The sequence below is a fragment of the Lingula anatina genome, chromosome 3 (genome assembly GCF_051362555.1).
Source record: "Lingula anatina isolate TDL-2025a chromosome 3, LinAna3.0, whole genome shotgun sequence".
NCBI classification, from domain to species: Eukaryota; Metazoa; Brachiopoda; class Lingulata; order Lingulida; family Lingulidae; genus Lingula; species Lingula anatina.
Window position 1 is genome coordinate 20,289,475 of NC_141769.1, and position 21,557 is coordinate 20,311,031.

The 21,557-nt window shown below is 34.7% G+C and overlaps 2 protein-coding genes, 1 long non-coding RNA gene and 1 pseudogene across 4 annotated transcripts in view; 3 read left to right on the plus strand and 1 right to left on the minus strand.

Annotated features, from left to right (window-relative positions):
* The window catches only part of LOC147763043 (RNA helicase MOV-10-like), a 296,407-nt gene that overhangs the window by 149,652 nt on the left and 125,198 nt on the right, over positions 1–21,557 (minus strand). The window lies entirely within an intron of this gene.
* On the plus strand, positions 1,134–3,577 carry LOC106171854 (uncharacterized). Of its 2 annotated transcripts, XR_015333348.1 has the most exons (4): positions 1,134–1,357; positions 1,855–1,942; positions 2,187–2,286; positions 2,866–3,577. It is a non-coding gene; the product is annotated as an uncharacterized LOC106171854 (long non-coding RNA). The 2 variants fall into 2 exon arrangements; XR_015333349.1 differs by lacking the exon at positions 1,134–1,357 and having other exon boundaries at positions 1,753–1,942.
* LOC147763052 (uncharacterized) overlaps positions 7,401–21,557 on the plus strand; it is a 116,554-nt gene continuing 102,397 nt past the window's right edge. Inside the window, exons 1-16 of the mRNA XM_087008730.1 lie at positions 7,401–7,476; positions 8,412–8,538; positions 8,819–9,056; positions 9,624–9,706; positions 10,315–10,410; positions 11,174–11,275; positions 11,753–11,855; positions 12,302–12,492; positions 12,802–12,924; positions 13,377–13,474; positions 13,912–14,109; positions 14,710–14,875; positions 19,658–19,744; positions 19,977–20,038; positions 20,465–20,659; positions 21,271–21,430. Coding sequence (XP_086864856.1) covers positions 7,403–7,476; positions 8,412–8,538; positions 8,819–9,056; positions 9,624–9,706; positions 10,315–10,410; positions 11,174–11,275; positions 11,753–11,855; positions 12,302–12,492; positions 12,802–12,924; positions 13,377–13,474; positions 13,912–14,109; positions 14,710–14,875; positions 19,658–19,744; positions 19,977–20,038; positions 20,465–20,659; positions 21,271–21,430 — 2,103 coding nt within the window. The 5' untranslated portion in view covers positions 7,401–7,402. The remainder of the gene's footprint in view (positions 7,477–8,411; positions 8,539–8,818; positions 9,057–9,623; positions 9,707–10,314; positions 10,411–11,173; positions 11,276–11,752; positions 11,856–12,301; positions 12,493–12,801; positions 12,925–13,376; positions 13,475–13,911; positions 14,110–14,709; positions 14,876–19,657; positions 19,745–19,976; positions 20,039–20,464; positions 20,660–21,270; positions 21,431–21,557) is intronic.
* On the plus strand, positions 18,048–19,253 carry LOC147763053 (uncharacterized; annotated as a pseudogene).

Sequence of the window (21,557 nt, forward strand, 5' to 3'; positions counted from 1 at the left end):
AATCCTAAATTTTCCAGCTTAAAATATTCTTCAAAAACTCATATGTCAATTTAAGTCAAATCTAAAATTATTTACCCTAAAATCTTGATTCTTCTTTTATTCCCACACCCCCTTCATTTTGCAACTATGGACTTAGCTACCCAGCTATTTGAGATGTGGCATTTGAATCTTTGATACTTTTTGGATACATTTTTTCACTTGTCAAACTTGTTTACGAAAATTTTTACAAAATATAGGTCAACATATAACCTCCTGCATTAATGATATCAGAATACACAAACCCTAGAAATGATAAACCCCCATTGATGAAATCTAACAGAATTGGAGCAATTTTCTAAATGCACCTACAAAGTTACAGGGTTGCCTGTCGCATGTCACGCATCAAGGATAGGTGAAGGTCATTCAGGAAAATACTCACTGGAACTAGTTTAAATCGGTTGCGTCCGATTCAACATCGTTCTCAGGTTAGTTTTTATTATATCTGAATAAAAATTTCAACCTTCAGCAGTATCAAGGTCGAGAAATTTCAGTTTGGCAGAGGTATCGAGAAACGTCATTTTTTCAGTTTTATTTCGTTGACTGTTGAATTCGGGAGCAATGTAACTATACTAGAGATAGAGGTCTAACGCATTCTTGAAACTTCGAAATTTAAAACCTATGATGATATTTTAACTTATATCTAAAAATGGTAAGAATTCAGGCTGGCAACTTTTTTCCTCGCAGTATAGTCCCACCCCATACGAGATACATTTTTTGGTTCATTATTTTCCGAAGTCCTAATATCGTGTCCATATTTCATTCATAAATAATGCTCATTTCCGTAATGCTTTGAATCCACGGGTAAGAGTACATGATTTTCTACATGTCTTTAAAAAATGACTGCACAGAGTGCCCTTGTTAGATTTTAATAGAGCTTTATTTGTAAGGTATGGTTTTTCACGTCGGCCATCGCAGTTGTCCAATAACGGCGCTATTTCGTGACGCGGACTCACTGAAAAGTTTCAAATAACCGCCATGACGTTACGTTTTTCCATAGAAGTAGAGAAAATGGAATGCCAACTTCAAATCTCGCAGGCCGAGCTTGTGACCCCGAGAGTTGGGCGAGAGTTTCACTTCCGGTTTCCATACCGCTGCATTCAACTCACGCTCTACATGTTTCAATAACTACTATTCATAGTGACTAGAGTTAGTTTTTACGATTATGTGATTTGATATGGCGTAAACGGGAGTCTTGACACTCTAACTGCAGTTTTTATGGTGTGAAAACGGAATCATTAAAAACCAAATCGCTTTATTTGGTGCGTGTGACAGAGTGTATTACCGAAGTAGAAGATAACACGGAATATAATTTAGCAATGTAAGTAATATCTTTTGTATTTTAATACAATATTGTGTTCTTTAAACGTAAATTTTAGGAGTAAGAGGCTCATTCATGATATGATCCGTCCTTGAATACAATGGTCGTCTGACGCCGATTGTTTTCCGTGTATCCCTCAAGTGTCCACGTACGGTCTTCGAGAAATCTGTAAACTAAATGTCGTTATCCAAGCTGTTAATAAAAGCACAGAATATTCATACATATAAACATTACATATTTAGTTATCCCGTTTTTATTTTATGCATTTGTACAAGCAAAATACGAACATGTTTTATAAGAAAAAATTAAAGATTCAAGTCATAATTGGATTTGGGGCATACCACCAGAAAATCATTGCATCACTAAACTATATCTGTTACAGCTGGCTATTACTCCTGGAGATATAGCTTCAACATATAATTAAGATATACCTGACTATGTAGGTCTAATAATGACAATTTATTATAAATGTAAATTTTTATTCTGTTCTTTTGAAGGGTGTCAGGAAGGAGCTTCTGTTGTGTTGTTTTATGCAGTGCCTCTTCAAAGAAGTGCAAGGGTCTTTCTTTTCACCGCTTGCCTTAGGTAAAATTGAAGCAACACAAAATAATTATCAAGCAAACCATTTTATTATTATCCCTCTTCCACCTTTCCGCAAGCGAATATCTACTTTCACAATAATTATATATAAAACGACAATTTATGATATCTCATAATGTTCAATATTTTACACCTTCATATGCCAGCTTTTTGATTCCACAAAGAAACTCCTCATTTCCAAGGCAAGTACAAGAATTAAGGTGGTAAATGTATCTTTTCATATCCACAGGAGTGTCTGAGGTTTCAGACAAATGGAGAAGTCAGCTAATCCACTGCATCAACAGATGTGACGACAACTTTAATCCAGAGAAAGCCAAGATCTGTTCCAGGTATTTTGAAGCACTGTTTCATTAAATGTACATTCAGGTTGTATAACTGGGGGATGAATATTATCTCATGAAAGTTTATTGAAGCTGTTTGAATTGAATTAAAATTACTTTCACCTCCTTATTACAACTTCAATTCAACATTGCTGTTTGCTGAACAAATAAGGACTTATGTCTCAGTTTCATAGCTTTATTTTTTTACATCAGACATTTAGCAGTGCACACATGTATGGTGAAACTGATTGCAGTTACATACACATTGAGACTATCCTTACTTTAAAATAGAAATTTATGAATTAAGAAATGTGTATAATAAGGGCAGAATTTGTATATTTAGCATGTTATGTAGAACTATTATGGCACTCTGGAATAACAGAATTACAGCATTGTAAAAATGCATCTGTAAAGGAAAGGTTTTCCTAATTTTTTCTTTATATTTATATAGACTTTGCATTTGTAGTGATAGATTCAAGTCTGCCTTGTGACGTAGCAGGCTGCAGTGTCTGCTTCTGACTGTGTACTGTTATCTCTGGGTTGACTCAGTTCTTCATGCTTATCACTTCCTCTACATATATGTTTCAGTTTGCTGACTACAAAAACCACCATGCACTAATAGGGCTGATGAAATGTACAACCAGGACTTTACTGAAGATCTCAAGTGTCAACCAGACAGAGTTGGTCATGTTCTGTGACTGCTATAATGTCTGTCATTCTGGTTGTAGCAGTGAAGATGCTGACTGGGATGCCTCTGAGCTCTCTGTTCAACCTGGGGACCTTGGACTTCTTTACCAAACAGGGAGATATGCATTGTCCCAAAAGTTTGCAGATAGCTGAAACTAAATAAGAACTGTGTGTTAGTCATGCATATTTTTAAACTTCTAATGGCAGAGTACAACTAATTCTGTCTGAGAAATCAGTTTCAATACTACATCTTTATTTTAAACAATGACTATATGAAACATTAGTGTTTAAATGTGTATTATAGAATAACCCACAGCATAACATGAGCAAGAGCTGTAAATAAATCGAGTATGTAGGCAAGGTAAAGTTACCATTATTATAAACAAGTTGAAACACTATTGTGATAAAGTTCAACCCCATCTTGCATTTACACCTTCTAATAAAATGATTGCACCAATAGTATTCTATGGGTCAGATGTATGGGGCTTCAAATGTGTAAACCGATGCTGATATTATTTTGAAGGAAAATATAAGGTGTAAAATCAATTAGCTATCTTAGCTATCCGAATTAGCTATCTTAGGTGATCGCATCAGATAACCAATGCTTTGCAGCTAAGAGTAAAAAATAAACATTAATAATAAATAAAATAAAATAAATAAAAATTAAAAAATAATAATAAATTTTTTAAAAAATTGGAATAAACTGAGGAGAATATAGCAAACTATACAATTCTCTTGAAGTTAGACGAGGCATGATGTATAACATGGACAACAAGCAAAATCATTTTTATGTAGTTTTGGAAGTGTGTGGTATAATTAAGGCACAGGTAATAATTTATTTTTTAGATACCTTGAACATTAGACTGAAAGACTAACATGTTTAAAAATGTTTTAAACAACTGCAAAATACCTCTAAACTGAAATCACTGAATTTTTTAAATGTCCAGCTGAAGATTGTTTATGTATTTGTATCTGATTTCTCTAAATTTCATTGTTCTTATCATATACTGATGATTGATTAAGTAGACACAAAACATTCCATAGAAAGATAACTTTTATATGTAGGTCACAGTAAAATCCATTTGCTATTATTGTTATGGGGTCCGCCATATAGATAAACGTCCCAATAAAGTATTCGTCCCGATAGAAACGTCTCTATACATACACGTCTCAATAGATTTACGTCTCGTTAAATTTACGTTCCGATAGATCCACCAACAGTTTCCTATAAACCCACGTATCTTTAGATCCAGGTACCGCTAGATCCATCTATCTGACATCGTAATTAATCGGCTAAAATGCCGATATAAACTTGAGATACAGGTATGAGGCTTTCGAGAGATAGTCTGGATGCGAGTAGGCCTACTGACCCACTCAATGAGATGACTTAATTACAACCTGATATTTATTTATTTATATATTTATTAGGTGTTCAAAGAACACATAGGCCTACATGTACGTTCGCGTCTACACGTCTTTACTATCGTTTACTATATCATTTACTCCATTCCGCAATGTACGCACGTTACTTCATCAATGTAAACTACTTGGACATAAAAACGACACAAATTCGTTATTATGTCCAAGATGTAAGTAACTTCTAATGTATATATATACAGCCGATTTTTGCCTGCAAACTTTGGGTATGTTTGTCAACCATAAAGTAATGGTTTCTATCAAGTAGGCCTATACAAGACAGTTATCAGGCAGAATCATTCATGAAATGCCCAAATAAATCATACACAGTATAAAATATGAAGGGTTTACGTGTAAAACTCTTAACATTATTTCATCAACTTTCGCCGAGTTCTTAATTGACGGGGGTGGTGTGTGTGTGTGTGTTTTCTTGGATTAATCGCCATGAAAAAATATATAATCTTAGGTTCCTGTCAGAAGCCTTCGTAATCAAAACTAAATGAATGTAACATGAAAATAACAAAACATCTAGTGAAATCGTAAATTTCTGTCAGATAATGCATGAGTAGGCCTAATGTAAATTACCCGAGTATTGCGTAAAAACGATCTATAGTAGAATAATAAATTGCTGAAAGGATTAATATGTGTACTCTCGTTTTAAACAGTGCATTTTATGTACTGAGTAGTATACCAACCATTTTGAGCAACAGTGTACCTGTAATGGATCTATCGGTATTTGGATCTAAAAATACGTGGATCTATAGGTATGCGGATTTAAAGGACGTGGGTTTATGAGGACGTCGTATCTATAGGAACGCAAATTTATAGGACGGTGGTAAAAAATCGGATCTATCGGTATTTAAATCTAAAAAGACGTTTTTTCAGTTTTCCCTTTATGTATCTATCGGTAATGGGAGTATAGGGACGAGTAATATTTTGGGATTAAATTTTTTCCGTACGTACCCATTGTTATAGCTGTCATTGCTACTATAACTGATACATAATTGGTACTTTGTAATTTGACAAAAGCCTTGAAATACTGAAATAAATATATATTCTATAACAATGTACCTTTTGATGTGTCCTTTTGCATTTCTAAACTACTGTATGTCAATAAAATGCTGGATGCAGCTTTTCCAGGGATTGCTCCACTAAATGTGAGATTTGAGTCACCTGAAGAAGCAAAATTTACAAAGCACTGTCAAAATATTTTTGTATTTTTATCATGTTTCATTAGTAATGTAAATACATAATATCAAATGAAAAGGAATGTATTTTATCAATTTCCATGTAGCTATACATTGTTTGAATATAAAATATAAAAAAATCAGACAGATCATTATTTTTATTTTTTAAACATACCAGGGTGGTGCTCTGTAAGGCAAGTTGCAGCTCACTGAATATCTCTTCAAGATCAGCCTGTAGGCAGAAAATTTACCTAAGATTTTGCAAAAAAAAAAAAAAATAATAATAAAATAACTTTCAAAGAAATTAAAAAGTTTAACGATAATTAATGTGAGTCTGACTGAACTTTATAAGTTGATTTAATATCGGTAGAAAAAATATATATTGGGTCGCCTTTGCCTTGGCAGGAAAATTGCTGGCAGCCTTGTATTAAAAGCACTGTCAAAATATTTTTGTATTTGTATCATGTTTCATTATTAATGTAAATACATAATATCAAATGAAAAGGAATGTATTCTATCAATTTCCATGTAACTATACATTGTTTGAATATAAAATATTTTTTCAAACAAAAAAAAATCAGAAAGATTATTATTTTTATTTTTTAAACATACCAGGGTGGTGCTACTGGTTGCGTGGTGCTCTGTAAGGCAAGTTGCAGCTCACTGAATATCTCTTCAAGATCAGCCTGTAGGCAGAAAATTTACTTAAAATTTTGCAAAAAAAATAACTTTCAAAAAATTTAAAAGTTAAACAATAACAGTGTGAGTAGGATTGAACTTTATGAGTTGATTTAATATCGGTAAAAATTGCTGGCAGGCTTGTATTAGTTGTAAACAAAAGCATTAAATATTAAATTCCCTAGTTAAGGGACAGAATTTTATCCTAAATTTTTTCAATTATGATGTGCAGTCAAACTACAGTTCACGGCTGGTAGTAGACTATTCGGACTTATATTCACTTGCTCTGGTACTGAAATATCATAACTTGATCACAACATGGAAAGTAAAACTCTGCCGGCTGTCCACGTGTTTTGTGTGAGATCGCTCGATTATCGTCGATTTTATTCACATGCTGCAACCAAGCTTTGTTGAATCAAGTTAAGAGACACACTTACCTCCAAAGATGTCAACTTTGAAGCCATTTTTAATCAACTCGAGTGAAAAATCTGTGAAAATGACGCAAAATATTCTAAGCACGCCAGCTCCCCGTTCACATGTAGTGCAACGAAAGTTGACCGGAAGTGAAACTCCCCAACTCTCGCCCAACTCTCGTGGTCACAAGCTCATAACACAGAGGGCAATACAAATCTCGCGGGAGTTGGCATTCCATTTTCTCTACTTCTATGGTTTTTCAGCCAGTTGCCATCTGACTGGATAAGGTTTATATATAGTCAGTGTAGACCTAAATAAAAATCATAGACTACACAATATCTTTTTTACAACTTTTATAATGACTTACCTGAACAGTTCATACTGTATATAATACATGCACCAGTATTTACATGTAAACAAGACTATAATTTGGTTTGGTTTTTTTAACATTATTATAAATTATTCTTATTTTTATTTTTAATTTTATTTTTGTATAGTGAGAGATGGATTTTAGTCAAGGCCACTAAGTCTGTCTTGTTAAGGTTTATAGTCAGTGTAATTAAAAATCATACACAATATCTTTTTTACAACTTTTATAATGACTTACCTGAACAGTTCATACTGTATATAATACATGCACCAGTATTTACATGTAAACAAGACTATAATTTGGTTTGGGTTTTTTAACATTATTATAAATTATTATTATTTTTATTTTTAATTTTATTTTTGTATAGTGAGAGATGGATTTTAGTCAAGGCCACTATGCATATTGTGTTGGTTCAGCATTTGAAAGTTCAGCCAAATCAACAGACAAGTAAGTAAATTAGCTGCGGAGGTATATTCAGATATGCATGTAAGAGCGCATTCTCAACGAATTAAGCCATGCTTTACAAAGCCGGTGACCTAAAAATGGCGGACGTACATGAAAGAAAAAACGCCTAATCTTTTAATAGTCTCTCCGCCTCCCCACACGTCGTCCCTGCGGGGTACAGTAATTAAATCGCATCTCCGTTCGCCATGCGGAAGCTACCTGAGAAATATTAAGTGCGCATGCTCATCAGTTAAATTCGTGGTGAAGAAAGCATGGCGGCTGAAGGCGATCGAAGGAAAAAAGCTCTTCTGTTCTATTATCTTTGAAAACAGGGGCGAAAAAGGAATAATTTGGCCCGTAGAGCAGCAATGAATCGACTATCTACGGAGATAATATCACCAGAGATATTCACGGAAATATTAATGTTCGGAGCCGAGATTTAATTACTGTACCCCGCAGGGACGACGTGTGGGGAGGCGTGTGAGAGGCGGAGAGACTATTAAAAGATTAGGCGGTTTTTCTTTCATGTACGTCCGCCATTTTTAGGTCACCGGCTTTGTAAAGCCTGGCTTAATTCGTTGAGAATGCGCTCTAAGATAAAATGTTTTGTCAGACATCTATATGAAATGAAGATAATTAATTTAAAAGGTTTTTACACCTACACATAATACTGGGCATGCAAATATTAGAGCATGAAAAACTATTTGCAAAGTTATCACATCTGCAGGGTTCTGATGAATCACTTGGTAATTGACATACTGAGTATATATAGGTGACTACACACAGACATAAAACCAGTCCTTTAAAACATAGAAATGGATAGAAATGAATATTAAAAATTACAGTTTGGATCTCCTTGAAATTTGGCACAGTTGCTGAGATTGTAAGAGAAAGATACAGAGAAGATGATCTAATCTTAATATATTATACTATTTCAGTGGCCTTCCAACCCCAGTGGAGGTTCGAGACAAGACGTGGCTGGTCTGTTTTAGCTTACCCAAACCAGTGCCAAACTGGAAGAAGAAAAAACGCACAAAAACTATAGTATTTGTGGCGGATAGCTCTGTAAGGATGATAAGTGAAAATTCCATGATATTGTGCTCTGTGAAGGTTTAATGTACATTGTGAGGCCTAAAGTTAATATCAAGTAATTCTGTGCATTGAGACTTGAGTAATTGAAATGTGCCAGTTTGCACTCAAGCAAATCTTTATTTTCCTGTAAATACCTATATAATACCTGGTTTGTGGACATTTTTCATTACGATAACTACAATAGATTATTTATCATGATAAAAGTTTTGATAGGGATGGTTGCAAGATGAGCCTCTATCTATTTTTTCTTAAGGAATCTTTGCCTGCATGGCTTAGTAAAATCACTAGCTGCCCAGATACACGAGATGCGCTGATTTATCATGTTGTGGTCCTTCAAACCAGTGGGAAAAGTACTATAGATGTGGACGCCCAGTTAGGTGAATACCCACTTGGTGTCTTAGCCCTGGTCAACCAGTGTTTAAAACTGTCCACCAAGGAGAAGAACCTTTCTGGACTTGTGGATTTGATGATTTTAGCAACTTCACAAAGAGGTAGGATTGGTGAATTAATTGTAACATAATCATAGAGAGAGAGAGAGAGAGAGAGAGAGAGAGAGAGAAATTGCTCTTAGACTCTAAAGAAGTGTGTCTTAAACATTATGATAAAGATAGCACTGAAAAAAGTTTGCAGCATAACAAATTGAAATGCAATACTTGGTTCGTTTATTTTTAAATTGGTGAATATGATAAATGGTTAAGTGATATTCTTAAATTGTAACCATGTTTTCAATAATCAGGCAAGGCTTAAGATTAGATAGCTTGTCATGTTGGGAATTTTCTTATTGAAATATGTTCATCATAATATGACAGTCATATTGTGACACATTGATTCATAACTGCACAACAAAAAAGTTCAATGAGAAGAAAGATCTTACAATATACATTCATATTTAGATATTTTGGTATAAACAAACAAATAAATGAAATTCTAAACCAACACATGCAACAGTTAACACATCAGGTATATTGTGATGGATTACCAGCAATTATTTGGTTAATTATCAGAGTGTTTTTAATTGATTTTTTTGAAATTTCTATTGTATTTTTGTATTTATGTAGAACCCCCAATTCTCAGGAACTGCTCCCTGCCAGACAGTCTTCGACAACAAAGGGTGGGCTGTTATGATACTGTGGAGCTGTTTGTAAGTTTTTTAATGAAAGATACATCAGTAACCTTAAATTTATAATACTGCAAAGTAAGTACTTTTGATGTGGTGAAGTCAACCCCTGAAATATTGAAAAAATTGTCCATTTTGTTCTAAATGACCATTTTAACGTTTTCAGTTATATCTGTTTGGAAATTACAGAAACTGTGTTGAAAATATGGCCCCATTCGGAACAGTTTGATCCTTGGGCTAACTGGTCTGTAGATCATATATGGTGGACTCACTTGAAAGCAAGGCCACATAATTCCTTAATGATCTCCCCACCTTCCACACACACCATCCCTGCATGGACTATACAATAAAAGTTAAATTGAAACGACTCTGAGATTGATTTCATGTGGAGGCGGGGAGACCACTAAGGGGTCATGCGGCTTTGCTTGGAAGAGGGTCCTCCATATCTGATCTTGAATCAGTTAGTTGATCAAACTGTTCTGAATATGGCCAGTGATTGTAATGTCATAATTATTGCTTTATTTTGTTGACTCTATTGTTACAGTTTTTGTTTTCTTTTTAAATAAGTAAATTTGTTTATTTATAAGTTTTTTATATGTTTTTCATTATACAAGTTTACATTTTCTTTCCAGAACTACATCAGCCAAGTACCAGAGGTTGAGTCCATTTTGTTTGTGAATGATGCTTGCCTTACAGACGTGTTCTTCATGATGTGTGTCAAATTCCAGGCAGGTTTCTTTTCTTTTGAGAAAATTTAACAAAGAATATTAGAGAAACAAGTTGGTATCAGTTGTATTTTTTAATTTTTAAATGATCTGAGATAGATTTAATATTCAGTGGTAAAATTAGGTATCAGGTCATATATGCTAACATACTACAATTTATAGCTAGAAAAGCACTCCGAGAGTGCCAAGGCAGCAGTCTCCACCCAATGCTAACCCCTAAATTTTCATTCTATAATAATTTAGTTTTTTGATTATTGATTGATTGATTTTGGATTCGGATCACCACCAAAATTGGTCCATAACTTTTTGAGTTATGTTGATGACAGACAGACAGACAGACAGACAAACAAACAAACAGGGGTGAAAACATAACCTCCTTGGCGGTGGTAATTATAGTACTGATATTGATAAATTGATTGCTTCATAAATCAAACAATATTTTAATATCTATATACCTATAGTGCTGTTAGCAGGTGGTTTGATTTAAACCCCGTTATGATAAGTTGATTTTATTGGGATCATATCTGATCTAATCCCACTGTTATCCCACTGACGACAAGTAAGTTGTGTGACTTGAGACAGATTAGTGCGGTTGGTTAATACTCGGACATGATGGGCTGATTAAACTTGCTTTCAAATGTCACCGAAGTTTGTATCTGAGAGAACTTCAGAAAAAAAGTATACAGCCATCACCAAAAAATGAGGTGAAAAGTATTGGTATTGATTTCAAAATTGTTGAAAGCAAATAATATGATTTCACTTTTAGGACAAAATGGCTAAGCTGAAGAGAGTTGCCATCATGAACTGTCCACGTATCACAGACAATGGTTTATACTGGTTAGCCCGGCTGGTCAATGTGGACACACAGGTTAGTGGTCAGCCTCTTGCCAGGGGGACATGAGCAATGGGGTCTGTTGTTGGTTTGAATGCTTTTGAAATGATATGTTTCAGTTTGCAAGAGCTTCTTGTTTTGTATGGATATGTGATGGTATTGAGGACTCAACAGGAAAATTTCTCATTCTTTGGTTGGACCTAGGTATTACAGCAAGTTAGTTTGTACAGTGTAAAAAAAATGTGTGTGTGTGTGTGTGTGTGTGTGTGTGTGTGTTACATAAAGGCTTCATTGTGAACAAATACATCATTGTAGCAGAAATCTAGTACATATATATAATAGATATACTGTAACAAGCAACATATACACCTGTAACTACACTAGAGGCTCTACTATTTACTAATCAAAATCTTTAATGCAGTCTGAGATTCATTTCTGATTTTAGTATTATACTGAGATATATTTAAATGTACATGTTATTTTTTAAATAGTTTTTTATCCGTCTCCTCCCAGGTGACAATAGCAGATTGTCCCAAGGTGACAGAGCTGGGGCTTGCATACATGAAGTATGAAATGGGCATACAAGTGGATACGTTAGAGGGTGAAAAAGAAACAGGTATATGATCCTATGCAGTGTATTCTGGTGTGATGTGGTTACTCAGTAAGGTGCTGTTTAAGAGTAGTGTCTCTATGCAGCTGTAGAATTCAACCCAGTCAAGGGATGAATTTTAAGAAAATTGCCTTTTTGAAGACTTTTAGCCTAATATGAAAAATGTTTATTCATTGGTTATGAACATCTTTGAGCATTGCATTATGAAGTTGCCACCGAGTGCTTTATTTATGCACTTTATCCCTAATATAAGCCCAGATGATTGAACGGAAAAGTGATTTTGTTGTAAGGATGATTTGTTTTCATATTTGAAAAAGTTTTGAAAGGAATTTTTTGTATAATCCTTGTGAGGGTGTGAGAGGGCATAGACTCATGCTACTCTGAACTTTAACTATATAAAATAATATTGACAGTTATACAAAATTTATCTCTTAATTTTATTTTTGATAAAGCTAAGCAAAATCAAGAGCACCTAGCCCTTGTGTGTCCTCCGATGGATCTGAATATCAGTGTTGCAAGCTTAATTCGCCGTGGGACCAGCTTAGAAGACCCAAATGTTCAAAAGCAGGCATCGTTCAGTTATATCAAGAAGGCAAAGATGGGAGAAAGTACCTGGAATTTGCTAGAGCTGCCTCTTTCCCATGTAAGTTCTATTCTTGTCTTGATTTTATTTGATAAAGCATGTATTGTCTTAACTTGTCCTAGTTATTATGTTTTATGTTAGTATGTGATTGACAACTTTAAGATAAAGAGCTGGAAAATATTTTTAAGCCTACCTTTTTGTATGTATGATTGTAGCTCAACAAAATTATTAATAATAATAATAGGAAGTGAAGAGATTTGCTATTTTTTCAAAATTAATAATAAAAGCATTTATTTAATGATATTTGTTCAGTAGCAATAGCATTATTACACTTTGATATTAAACATTTAATTTTATTTCATTGCCTAGCCATTGTTTGAGTCTGTTGCCCCACGAAGAGTTAGTCAAGTGATAATACCTGTTGACTTTGCCAAGAGCAAAGAAGAAAGTGTGCAGCATGTTTCACAAGTGATAACAAATGTTATTGCCAAGGTAAGAAAAGAAATCTAGGTATGTTTGTATGTTATAGCTGGGTTTAGTTTATCAAAAAAAAGAAAAGCCCAGTATATTGAAAAAGTTTGCTTAAAGGTACACTCCAAGGGTTTGAAAATCCCCCATATGCTTATTTTTGCCATCCATATAAAACTTCTTATAAAACCTTTCATACACCTTACAAATTATTTTTAAAACTCCCTAAATAATTTTTTCCTGGAGCATACCTGATTTTGATACTTCCATTGGAGCCTAGGAAGTTGGTTCTGATTATAATGACTGGCCAGTCATTTTAAACTAAATCTACTTTTATAAATTTAGTTAAAAGTCAAGTCCAAAGGTCTATTACCGATGAGCACTTTTAACAAAAACATATTAACCAAAGACTATAGTTTATGGTCATTTATACATGTTATTAGATAGATAACCTGTACTCAATATTGTTTTTGCAGGATCAGTCTTTGCCACCAATTATGAAGAAACTGCCAGAATCTAAGTCTATAACGTGTGCAAGATTGGAAGGAATAGAAGAAGTGGAAGGAGACTTCAAGTAAATATCCCCTGAATTTTGAAAATTTTCCCACCATACTAAACATTATTTCTAAAAGTAGAAGTGATAGTTTGCCCTTGTTGCATAAATTTCTGGAAGCTCTTCCTCTGTTGTCAGCTACTCTTTGTGTTTCTAGTAATGAAATTAATAGAGGAGGTATTTCCTGTAATCTGTAAAACTTACAGTTACTGTACTACTTGTGTATGGAGATGTCTCTAATAGTCCATCCGTTGTATTGGCTTCTTATCCTTAGTAACAGTAAATCATATTTAATTCTATAATTATTGTAAACAGGAAACATTTTTCATTTATTTATCGTAAGATTTTTGATTGAAAACAAACTGCTGAAAGAATTATAGAAACGTGACAAATCTGATCGGTCAGTCTTCTGGGTACTTCATGTTTCTTTCTTATCATTTTTATTATTTGTTTTTCAGGTACACTTTTAACTCAAATGTTGCTCTTTTCATTGCAAATGAAAAAATCTGCAAGGATCTGAATTACTTTGAGATAGAAGTTGTGGACACTGGTCGTAGCGGCACTATTACAATGGGCTGTGTCTCCGCAAGTCACAGGTCTAACAGACAGCCAGGGTGGGAACGGAACTCAGTGGCATACCATTTAGATGACGGAAGGTGAGATTTCTGTTACTTTGTTTATTTGTTTCTTTGTTTTGTCTGTTTGTGTTATCATTCCATAATAAAGTTCATATCTATCTTATCATTTCTGGCTTGCTCTCTATGGTAATGCAGATACAAAAATTATCTAAAAAATTGACTGTTTTCAAATACAGAACACAATACATTGAGGAATACACTAATTGTGGGCAGTAGGGAAGGAAGAGAGGGTTGGGTGAAACTTCAAAAAAAATTACCAGCCCTCCATCCTTAGAATCTTAGCGTGTGTTCACAGTGAAACTAAAGTCACGGTACTAACTAACTCCATTACCTAACTACAATCTGGCTGAATGCAATCAGATATAAGTCATGTGGTAAGATTAGCACCCAGTACCCCTCCTGGCACTTTGTAGAATACAGAAGCACTGGTGATTATATGAGGACACTGGAGACAAGAGGAAGCATGTTTTAAAATCTGTTAATCTGATCTTATTCAGTGATAGGCATTGGATAGGGTGAAACGTAACATACGTAAAATTATTGTCAGGTATAATCAACACAAAAATCTTGCTGCCAAATATGTATGAGTGGTTAGCCATTATTTTCTTTTACTTGCAGTTTATTTGATAGAGAGAGTGGAAGTTCAAATTCGACAGCCTCTTCATCAAAAGTGGGCCGTCCAGGGGACATTGTGGCTTGCCAGGTTTTAGGACCATTTGATGATAAGGGAAACCTAATGTTGAACGTCCCCGTGGATATTAATTTTTTGAAGAATGGGAACCTGGTATATAATGTCCTATTATCTATTTTAAAAATGATTGTAGATTAAAATACTTGATGAAATTTCATTAAAGACACCTTGATATGAAATTTGAAAAATATCTGGTTAAAATGAAAACAAAAATAATATTTGGGGGTCACACAAGCATATTTGCTAAATTAATAATTCTATATCAAACAATTATATTGGTTCGTCATGAAATGAGAATGCACAGTGCGCATGCGCGTCAGTAGCACGAGGCGAGAAGCGCGTGGTTCACAAGAAAATTTTCTTCTGTATATGTATCTTGACTTTTTTGTCAATACATTGGTGTATTTTGTCGTTTTTTTTTTGACAATACATCTTTTCTCCAACATGTCGGAGAAAAATGAGATAGCGGAGAAAGACTAGAAAGAGAAACAAGTTGCAAGAAATAAGAAATCAACTGGTGCTGTTGCAAATACCACTAGTGTTGCTGCTAAAACCGCAACTAACCAAGATTCTAAGATTCTAGAATACTTGCAAAGTCTGAATGAAAAACTGTCGTCTAATGATGCCAAATTAGACGTGTTATCCTCTAGGATAACGGATATTGAAGAAACTGTGAACAGGGACGTTTTACCTGGCACGTCCTTTGACTACAGCTTTGACAACGATAGTCGGTGTTCTGATGCTAAGCGACCTCTGGATGAGGTAGATCCCCAAAGCAAATTTGCGGATATGGCCAAGCGGTTTAAAGGGGAAGACGTCGTGGGCTCTCCATTGGATGAAACACTGGCAGCAAATATTAATGATTTATTTCGCCAGGGATTGGAGGAGACTCAGTTTGAAAAGTTGATTGAGAGCATTGCTAGGCCAGACAATTGCCAAGCACTTACCACCGTACGTTGCAATAAGCTAATTTTGAAGCTATGTACACCGCAAATCAGACACACAGACAGAACACTGCAGACAGTGGGCACGTCTCTGGTGAAAGGCTCCATACTTATTGCACAAGCAGCAAGTAAGATAGCTGAACTTGATTTTTCTGGTTTTCAGTCAGGCTCGGAGTCAGAGTATGACATTCAAGGGGAAGCTAATAGTGTATTGGATTTATGCAAAGATGCATTGGCTCTCTTTGGACACTGTAATCAACAGATGTGTATGATCAGGAGAAATTGCATTAAGCCTGTCATCAGTAAGGAGTACAGTCATTTGTGTAATCCTGCTGTACCATTTACCACTGAACTGTTTGGAGATGATGTCTCACAAACGGCCAGAGAGTTGGAATACTCAGCCAAAATAGGCAATAAAATTCAAGGCAAAAGAGAGGTCTATAAAGGAAACTATAGACTCGGTAAAAACAAGACTTTTCATACCGGGCAAGCCAAGTATGCTGGAAAACAGCAAGGCAGATACACTGAAAAGTTCTCAGGGTATCAGACGACCCGTGGCAGTGATCCAAAAAAGGGAGTTTGGCGCAAGGACCCAAAATAAATAGGGTAAGTACCCTAGTAGATTATAAAGTTGGAGGTAGATTGAAATATTTCTCCTCTCAATGGGAACCCATTACACATGACGAAAATATTCTTGACATAGTGAAACATTGCCACTTTGATTTTAGTGAAAGTGCTCTGCCTATGCAACATAGTTTCTCTCAATCTAGTTTTGACAGACTTGAGAGTGAAGTAATTGATAATGAAATAGCTAAATTGGTCAGAGATTAAGTTATTATGCCAGTGAGCTATCAAACTGACCAGTATCTTTCACCTATTTTCTAAACCAAGAAGAAAAATGGAGAATTTAGAATGATTCTAAATTTGAAGAAATTAAACATGTTTCTTCCATATCATCATTTTAAGATGGAAAATTTTGAAAGTGCATTGCATATTGTGTCAAAAAATATGTATTTTTGTTCAGTAGATATACGTATGGCATATTATTCAATACCTCTGGCAGTTGAACAACAAAAATATTTTTGTTTTAAATGGAGAGGACAAATATATCAGTACAGGGCAATGCCAAATAGGGTTGGCCCAGGTCCGCGCCTTTTTACCAAGTTAATGAAACCTGTGTATGCTTGGTTACGTAATAAAGGTTACATTAGCACCTCATACATTGATGATACTCTGTTAGGTGCTGAGACTAGTGAACTTTGTGTGAGAAATGCACATGCCACTATCAGTCTGCTATCCAAGCTAGGATTTATGATAAATTTTGAAAAAAGTATGCTCTTGCCATCTACTAGTAGGCAGATTACCTACTTGGGGAATATTATTGACTCTGAAAAGATGTTAGTATATTTACCAAATGAAAGAAAGAATAAAATAAAGGATGCATGTTTAAAATTGCATTATTGTGAATTTGAAACGATCAGACAAGTGGCTAAAGTTATTGGACTTTTAGTTGCCTCCTTCTCAGCAGTTGAGTTAGGAAAACTTCATTACAGAGTACTGGAAAAGGCAAAGATAAATGCATTGAAACTAAATAAATGCAATTTTAATGTTAAGATGCATATCACAATTGATATGAAATCAGAACTTCAGTGGTGGATAGAAAATATTGATACACAGGTACGGGTTATTTGTAGAGAAAATCCCGAGCTTACTATACAGACTGATAGCAGTATGCTTGGCTGGGGTGCAGTCATGAATGACATTAGAATAGGTGGCAGATGGACTAATTTTGAGTCAAGAAGTCATATAAATGTCCTAGAATTACGTGCTGTTTTGTTTGCTTTGAAGTCCTTTTTGTCACAGATAGAGGGAAAATATATAAAAATATTAACTGATTCTTCTACTGCTGTTGCATACATAAATAATTTTGGGGGAATTAAATCTCCAAGTTGTGATGAACTCAGCAAACAAATTTGGAATATGTGTATAAAACATAACATTTGGATAATGTGTTCACATATACCAGGTATTCAGAATGAAGCAGATGAGCCTTCACGAAGATTTAAAGATAATATTGAGTGGGAATTACAAAATGTTATATTCACTAAGATATGTGAACATTATGGTCAGCCTACCGTTGACTTATTTGCAACGAGAATAAACAAAAAAGTAGAACAATTTTGTTCTTGGACACCAGATCCTGATGCCACATTTATTGATGCATTCAGTTTAAATTGGAAAAAATTTGAACTTTGTTATATTTTTCCTCCTTTCAGCCTTATAACAAGGTGTCTGCAGAAAATAAAAACAGACAAAGCAAGAGCTCTTATACACTTTAGTGGTACCACTGTGGACAACACAAATATGGTGGCCAATGTTGATGCAAATGCTGGTGAAAGCTCCTTTGATTTTACCACCAGTGGAAGAAACTTTGATGCTGCAGTTTTCAGAGAAAGTTCATCCTCTATCCAATCAAATGACCTTGATTGCATGCAAGTTATCAGGAAGTCTTTTAGAGACCGTGGATTTTCAGAACAATCAATCAACATATTTATGGCATCATGGAGAGCAAAGACTAAATGTCAGTACAAAACGTATTTATCAAAATGCTTTCAGTTCTGTTGCGAACGGAGTATTAATTCATTTTATGTTTCTGTAAATGATATTATTGAGTTTTTGACTGAACTGTATAACAAGGGCTTAGGATATAGTTCCTTGAACACAGCCAGGAGTGCCCTGTCATCACTTGGAATTTTACTGGAACAGTATACAGCAGGATCGCACCCACAAGTTGTCCGTTTTATGAAAGGTGTATTTAATCTACGCCCACCTACAAGTAGATATATGGATATTTGGGATGTTGATAAAGTTTTATGTTATTTGCGCAAATTGTCACCTGTGCGTAATATTAGTTTGAAAGACTTGACTTTGAAACTTGCTATATATTTATTGCATTAGTAAATGCTGCCAGGATTCAGACTGTACACTTGTTGACTGTTAAGAATTTTAAAAAGTTAACGTCTGAATATGTTTTCTGTTGTGATGGTTTAATTAAGCAAAGTAGACCAGGAGTTCATTTTTCCAAAGTTCATTTAAGGGCTTACCCTCCTCATAGGAGACTTTGTGTGTACACTGTCATGAAAGAGTACTTGAAACGTACTAAAATGTTGAGACACAGTAAAGAAAACAGGTTGTTGATAAGTTTCAGAAAACCACATAAAGCAGTGTCAAAGGACACTGTTGCACGGTGGATTAAAGTGGTCTTGATAAGATCAGGAATAGATACTGTGAAGTATGGTGCTCATAGTGTGAGAGCAGCAGCAACCTCTAAAGCTAAGCTGATGGATGTACCTCTTGCGGATATAATGAAACATGCTGGTTGGTCAAATAAGAGTACATTTACAAGATTTTATGACAAAGAAATAGTCAAAAATGACACAGTAGTGAAAGCTGTACTTGAATTGGATAAGCAAAGGTCTTAAGTCAGTTCATTTATTAACTGCTAGTACTTATCTGTTTGATAACCAATAAAGTTTCTTGTTTGAATTTAAACATGATTTTACGTTGTTATTTTTGCATGATTTGTGCTTTAAAGTCTCATTTCACGACGAACCAATATAATTGTTCGATATAGAATTAAAAAATTAAACGAAACTTACCTGTAAGTTGATGTTTGATTGTAATTCTATGAGACAATTATCAACTTACAGGTAAGTTTCGTTTAATTTTTTAATTATAACATTTATTTTTCACCTAGACCAGTTGGCCATGATTTAACCATCATGGTTATATTATTAACAAAACTATATGTATGTGGTGCCCCTGTTTCCTCTAGAAAGCGGATTTTATATACGTTTAACTTGATATATTACAATATTAGTGTAAAAATAGAGGCATTTTTATAATTTGTACATTTTTCTTTTATGTCTAGATGCACAAGAGCAGATTCACATTTTCTGTTCAACCCTATCCTGCAGTTGGTATGCACAGCAGAGGAGAGATTTTCAGATTCAAAACTGTAAGTCCAATGTAAACTGTTTTTACTAATTATATTAAAATTTTATATTAAAATTTAATTCCATAAAAAACTTGTATCATGGGCTGTGCATTTCAATTTGTGGAGACCTGAAATAAAACTGACGTGTCCTGCATTAAATTCATACCTTCTTTCAATTTCACAATGGATTTGCAGAGCTTAGTATTCAGATCATATTATTTTATATTATTTGTTGCTCTCTGTGTAATTGCAGCCCAAGTTCAAGCATGCTCCATTAATGAGAAGAGTTGAATTGCTGGATGGTAATTATTTGCGGTAAGTATTTTGTGTATGGTGATTGTGTGTATGTGTGTGTGTTTCCGTGCATGCGTGTGTGCGTGCGTGCATGAGAGATAGAAAGGCGAACTTAATAGTAATGCTATGAAACTGTACATTGTTTAGTGCAGGTTTGGGGGATGGGGGGTTAATGGTGCTGTTAAATGCATCCTGAGTCTGCAGAGTACAGGGGTTATTAGAATGCTGCAAGGAATGAAGTATAAATTGAGGTTCAAAGTATAAAATTAAGCAATGTTTGATATGCTTTTATACGGAGATTAAATTTTTATGTTTTTGTCACTCAGTATGAAATTCAATCACCCATTCCTGCTTGGGACTGTATATCTTTGGAGTGGTTGAAATCTCACATCAGTGATGTATAATAAGAATGATCATTATTTATTGATTATTTATCTTCTTTCTCAGGAGCACCGGTGGAGGAATGGGGCAGTATATTGGTATTGTTCCTCTTGAGGTCAATGACTATTTTGAATTTGAGATTTTGAACGTAGATATGCAACGCCACGCCATCACAATAGGTGCTGTGCCGAAATCCCATTCAGAATCTGACCAGCCCGGTTGGAGGAGAAATTCTATTGGACTTCATGCTGATGACAGAAAGTAAGATACTTTTTTGAATTAATTTCTTTCCTGTGAACATCTGGTTCTTAAAGGGTGTGAAAAAAAAGGAAGGAGTTTTAGAAATCTAGTTCCTGCTGTCAAGTGCGAGTATTTTGTTTCATTTGGTGTATTGGAGTTATTTGAGTATTTGGAGAAATTGCATCTTTAACAAGTAGAGCATAGTCCAATGTGGATTTTGAAGTATATAGTATGATACTTTGCAAAATAGGAGATTACAACTCACCAAATGGAGGCCTGAAATTCCACGAGACTTAAAAGTTATTATACACATTGTCATAGTTTGTCATAATTTGCTTAAGTCAGTTATCTGTATTTGATAAAAAATGCTACGTAAATAAATCTTTGTTGCTTGTCCCTTTGTACAAGTCATATAGTTTACTGGACTTACAGCAAACTCTTTCACATTGACTGTACCCCCAGATTTTAGCTATTTTTCCATTTATTTATTCAATATTAAATTTTTTTTTATTATTACAAGTTTTGACATGCTTTGACAGCTTGTAGTAAGTTATCTGTATATAGCTGTAAAATAAAAGTTTGTGGAAAACATGATAACTGAATAATAACTTAAAGTAATTTTTCACTTTTAGATGTTTTCAGGGAGGGGGATCTTTTGTGCCCAACTATCCAGAAAACTTGGCACGCAAAGATTTTGCAGTAGGAGACAAGATGGGGTGTGGACTGCGTCCCTTTGACATGCCGAATGGCCAGAATGTCCTCTGCATTTACTTCACATGGAGTGGGTCAATAGTATGTCTGTTTTCTCTCTCTCTCTCTCTCTCTCTCTCTCTCTCTCTCTCATGCACATAAGTGTATGAACACACGTTCAGGCATAGACACACATTCACACACTGAGCATGCACAGTATTACACAAAC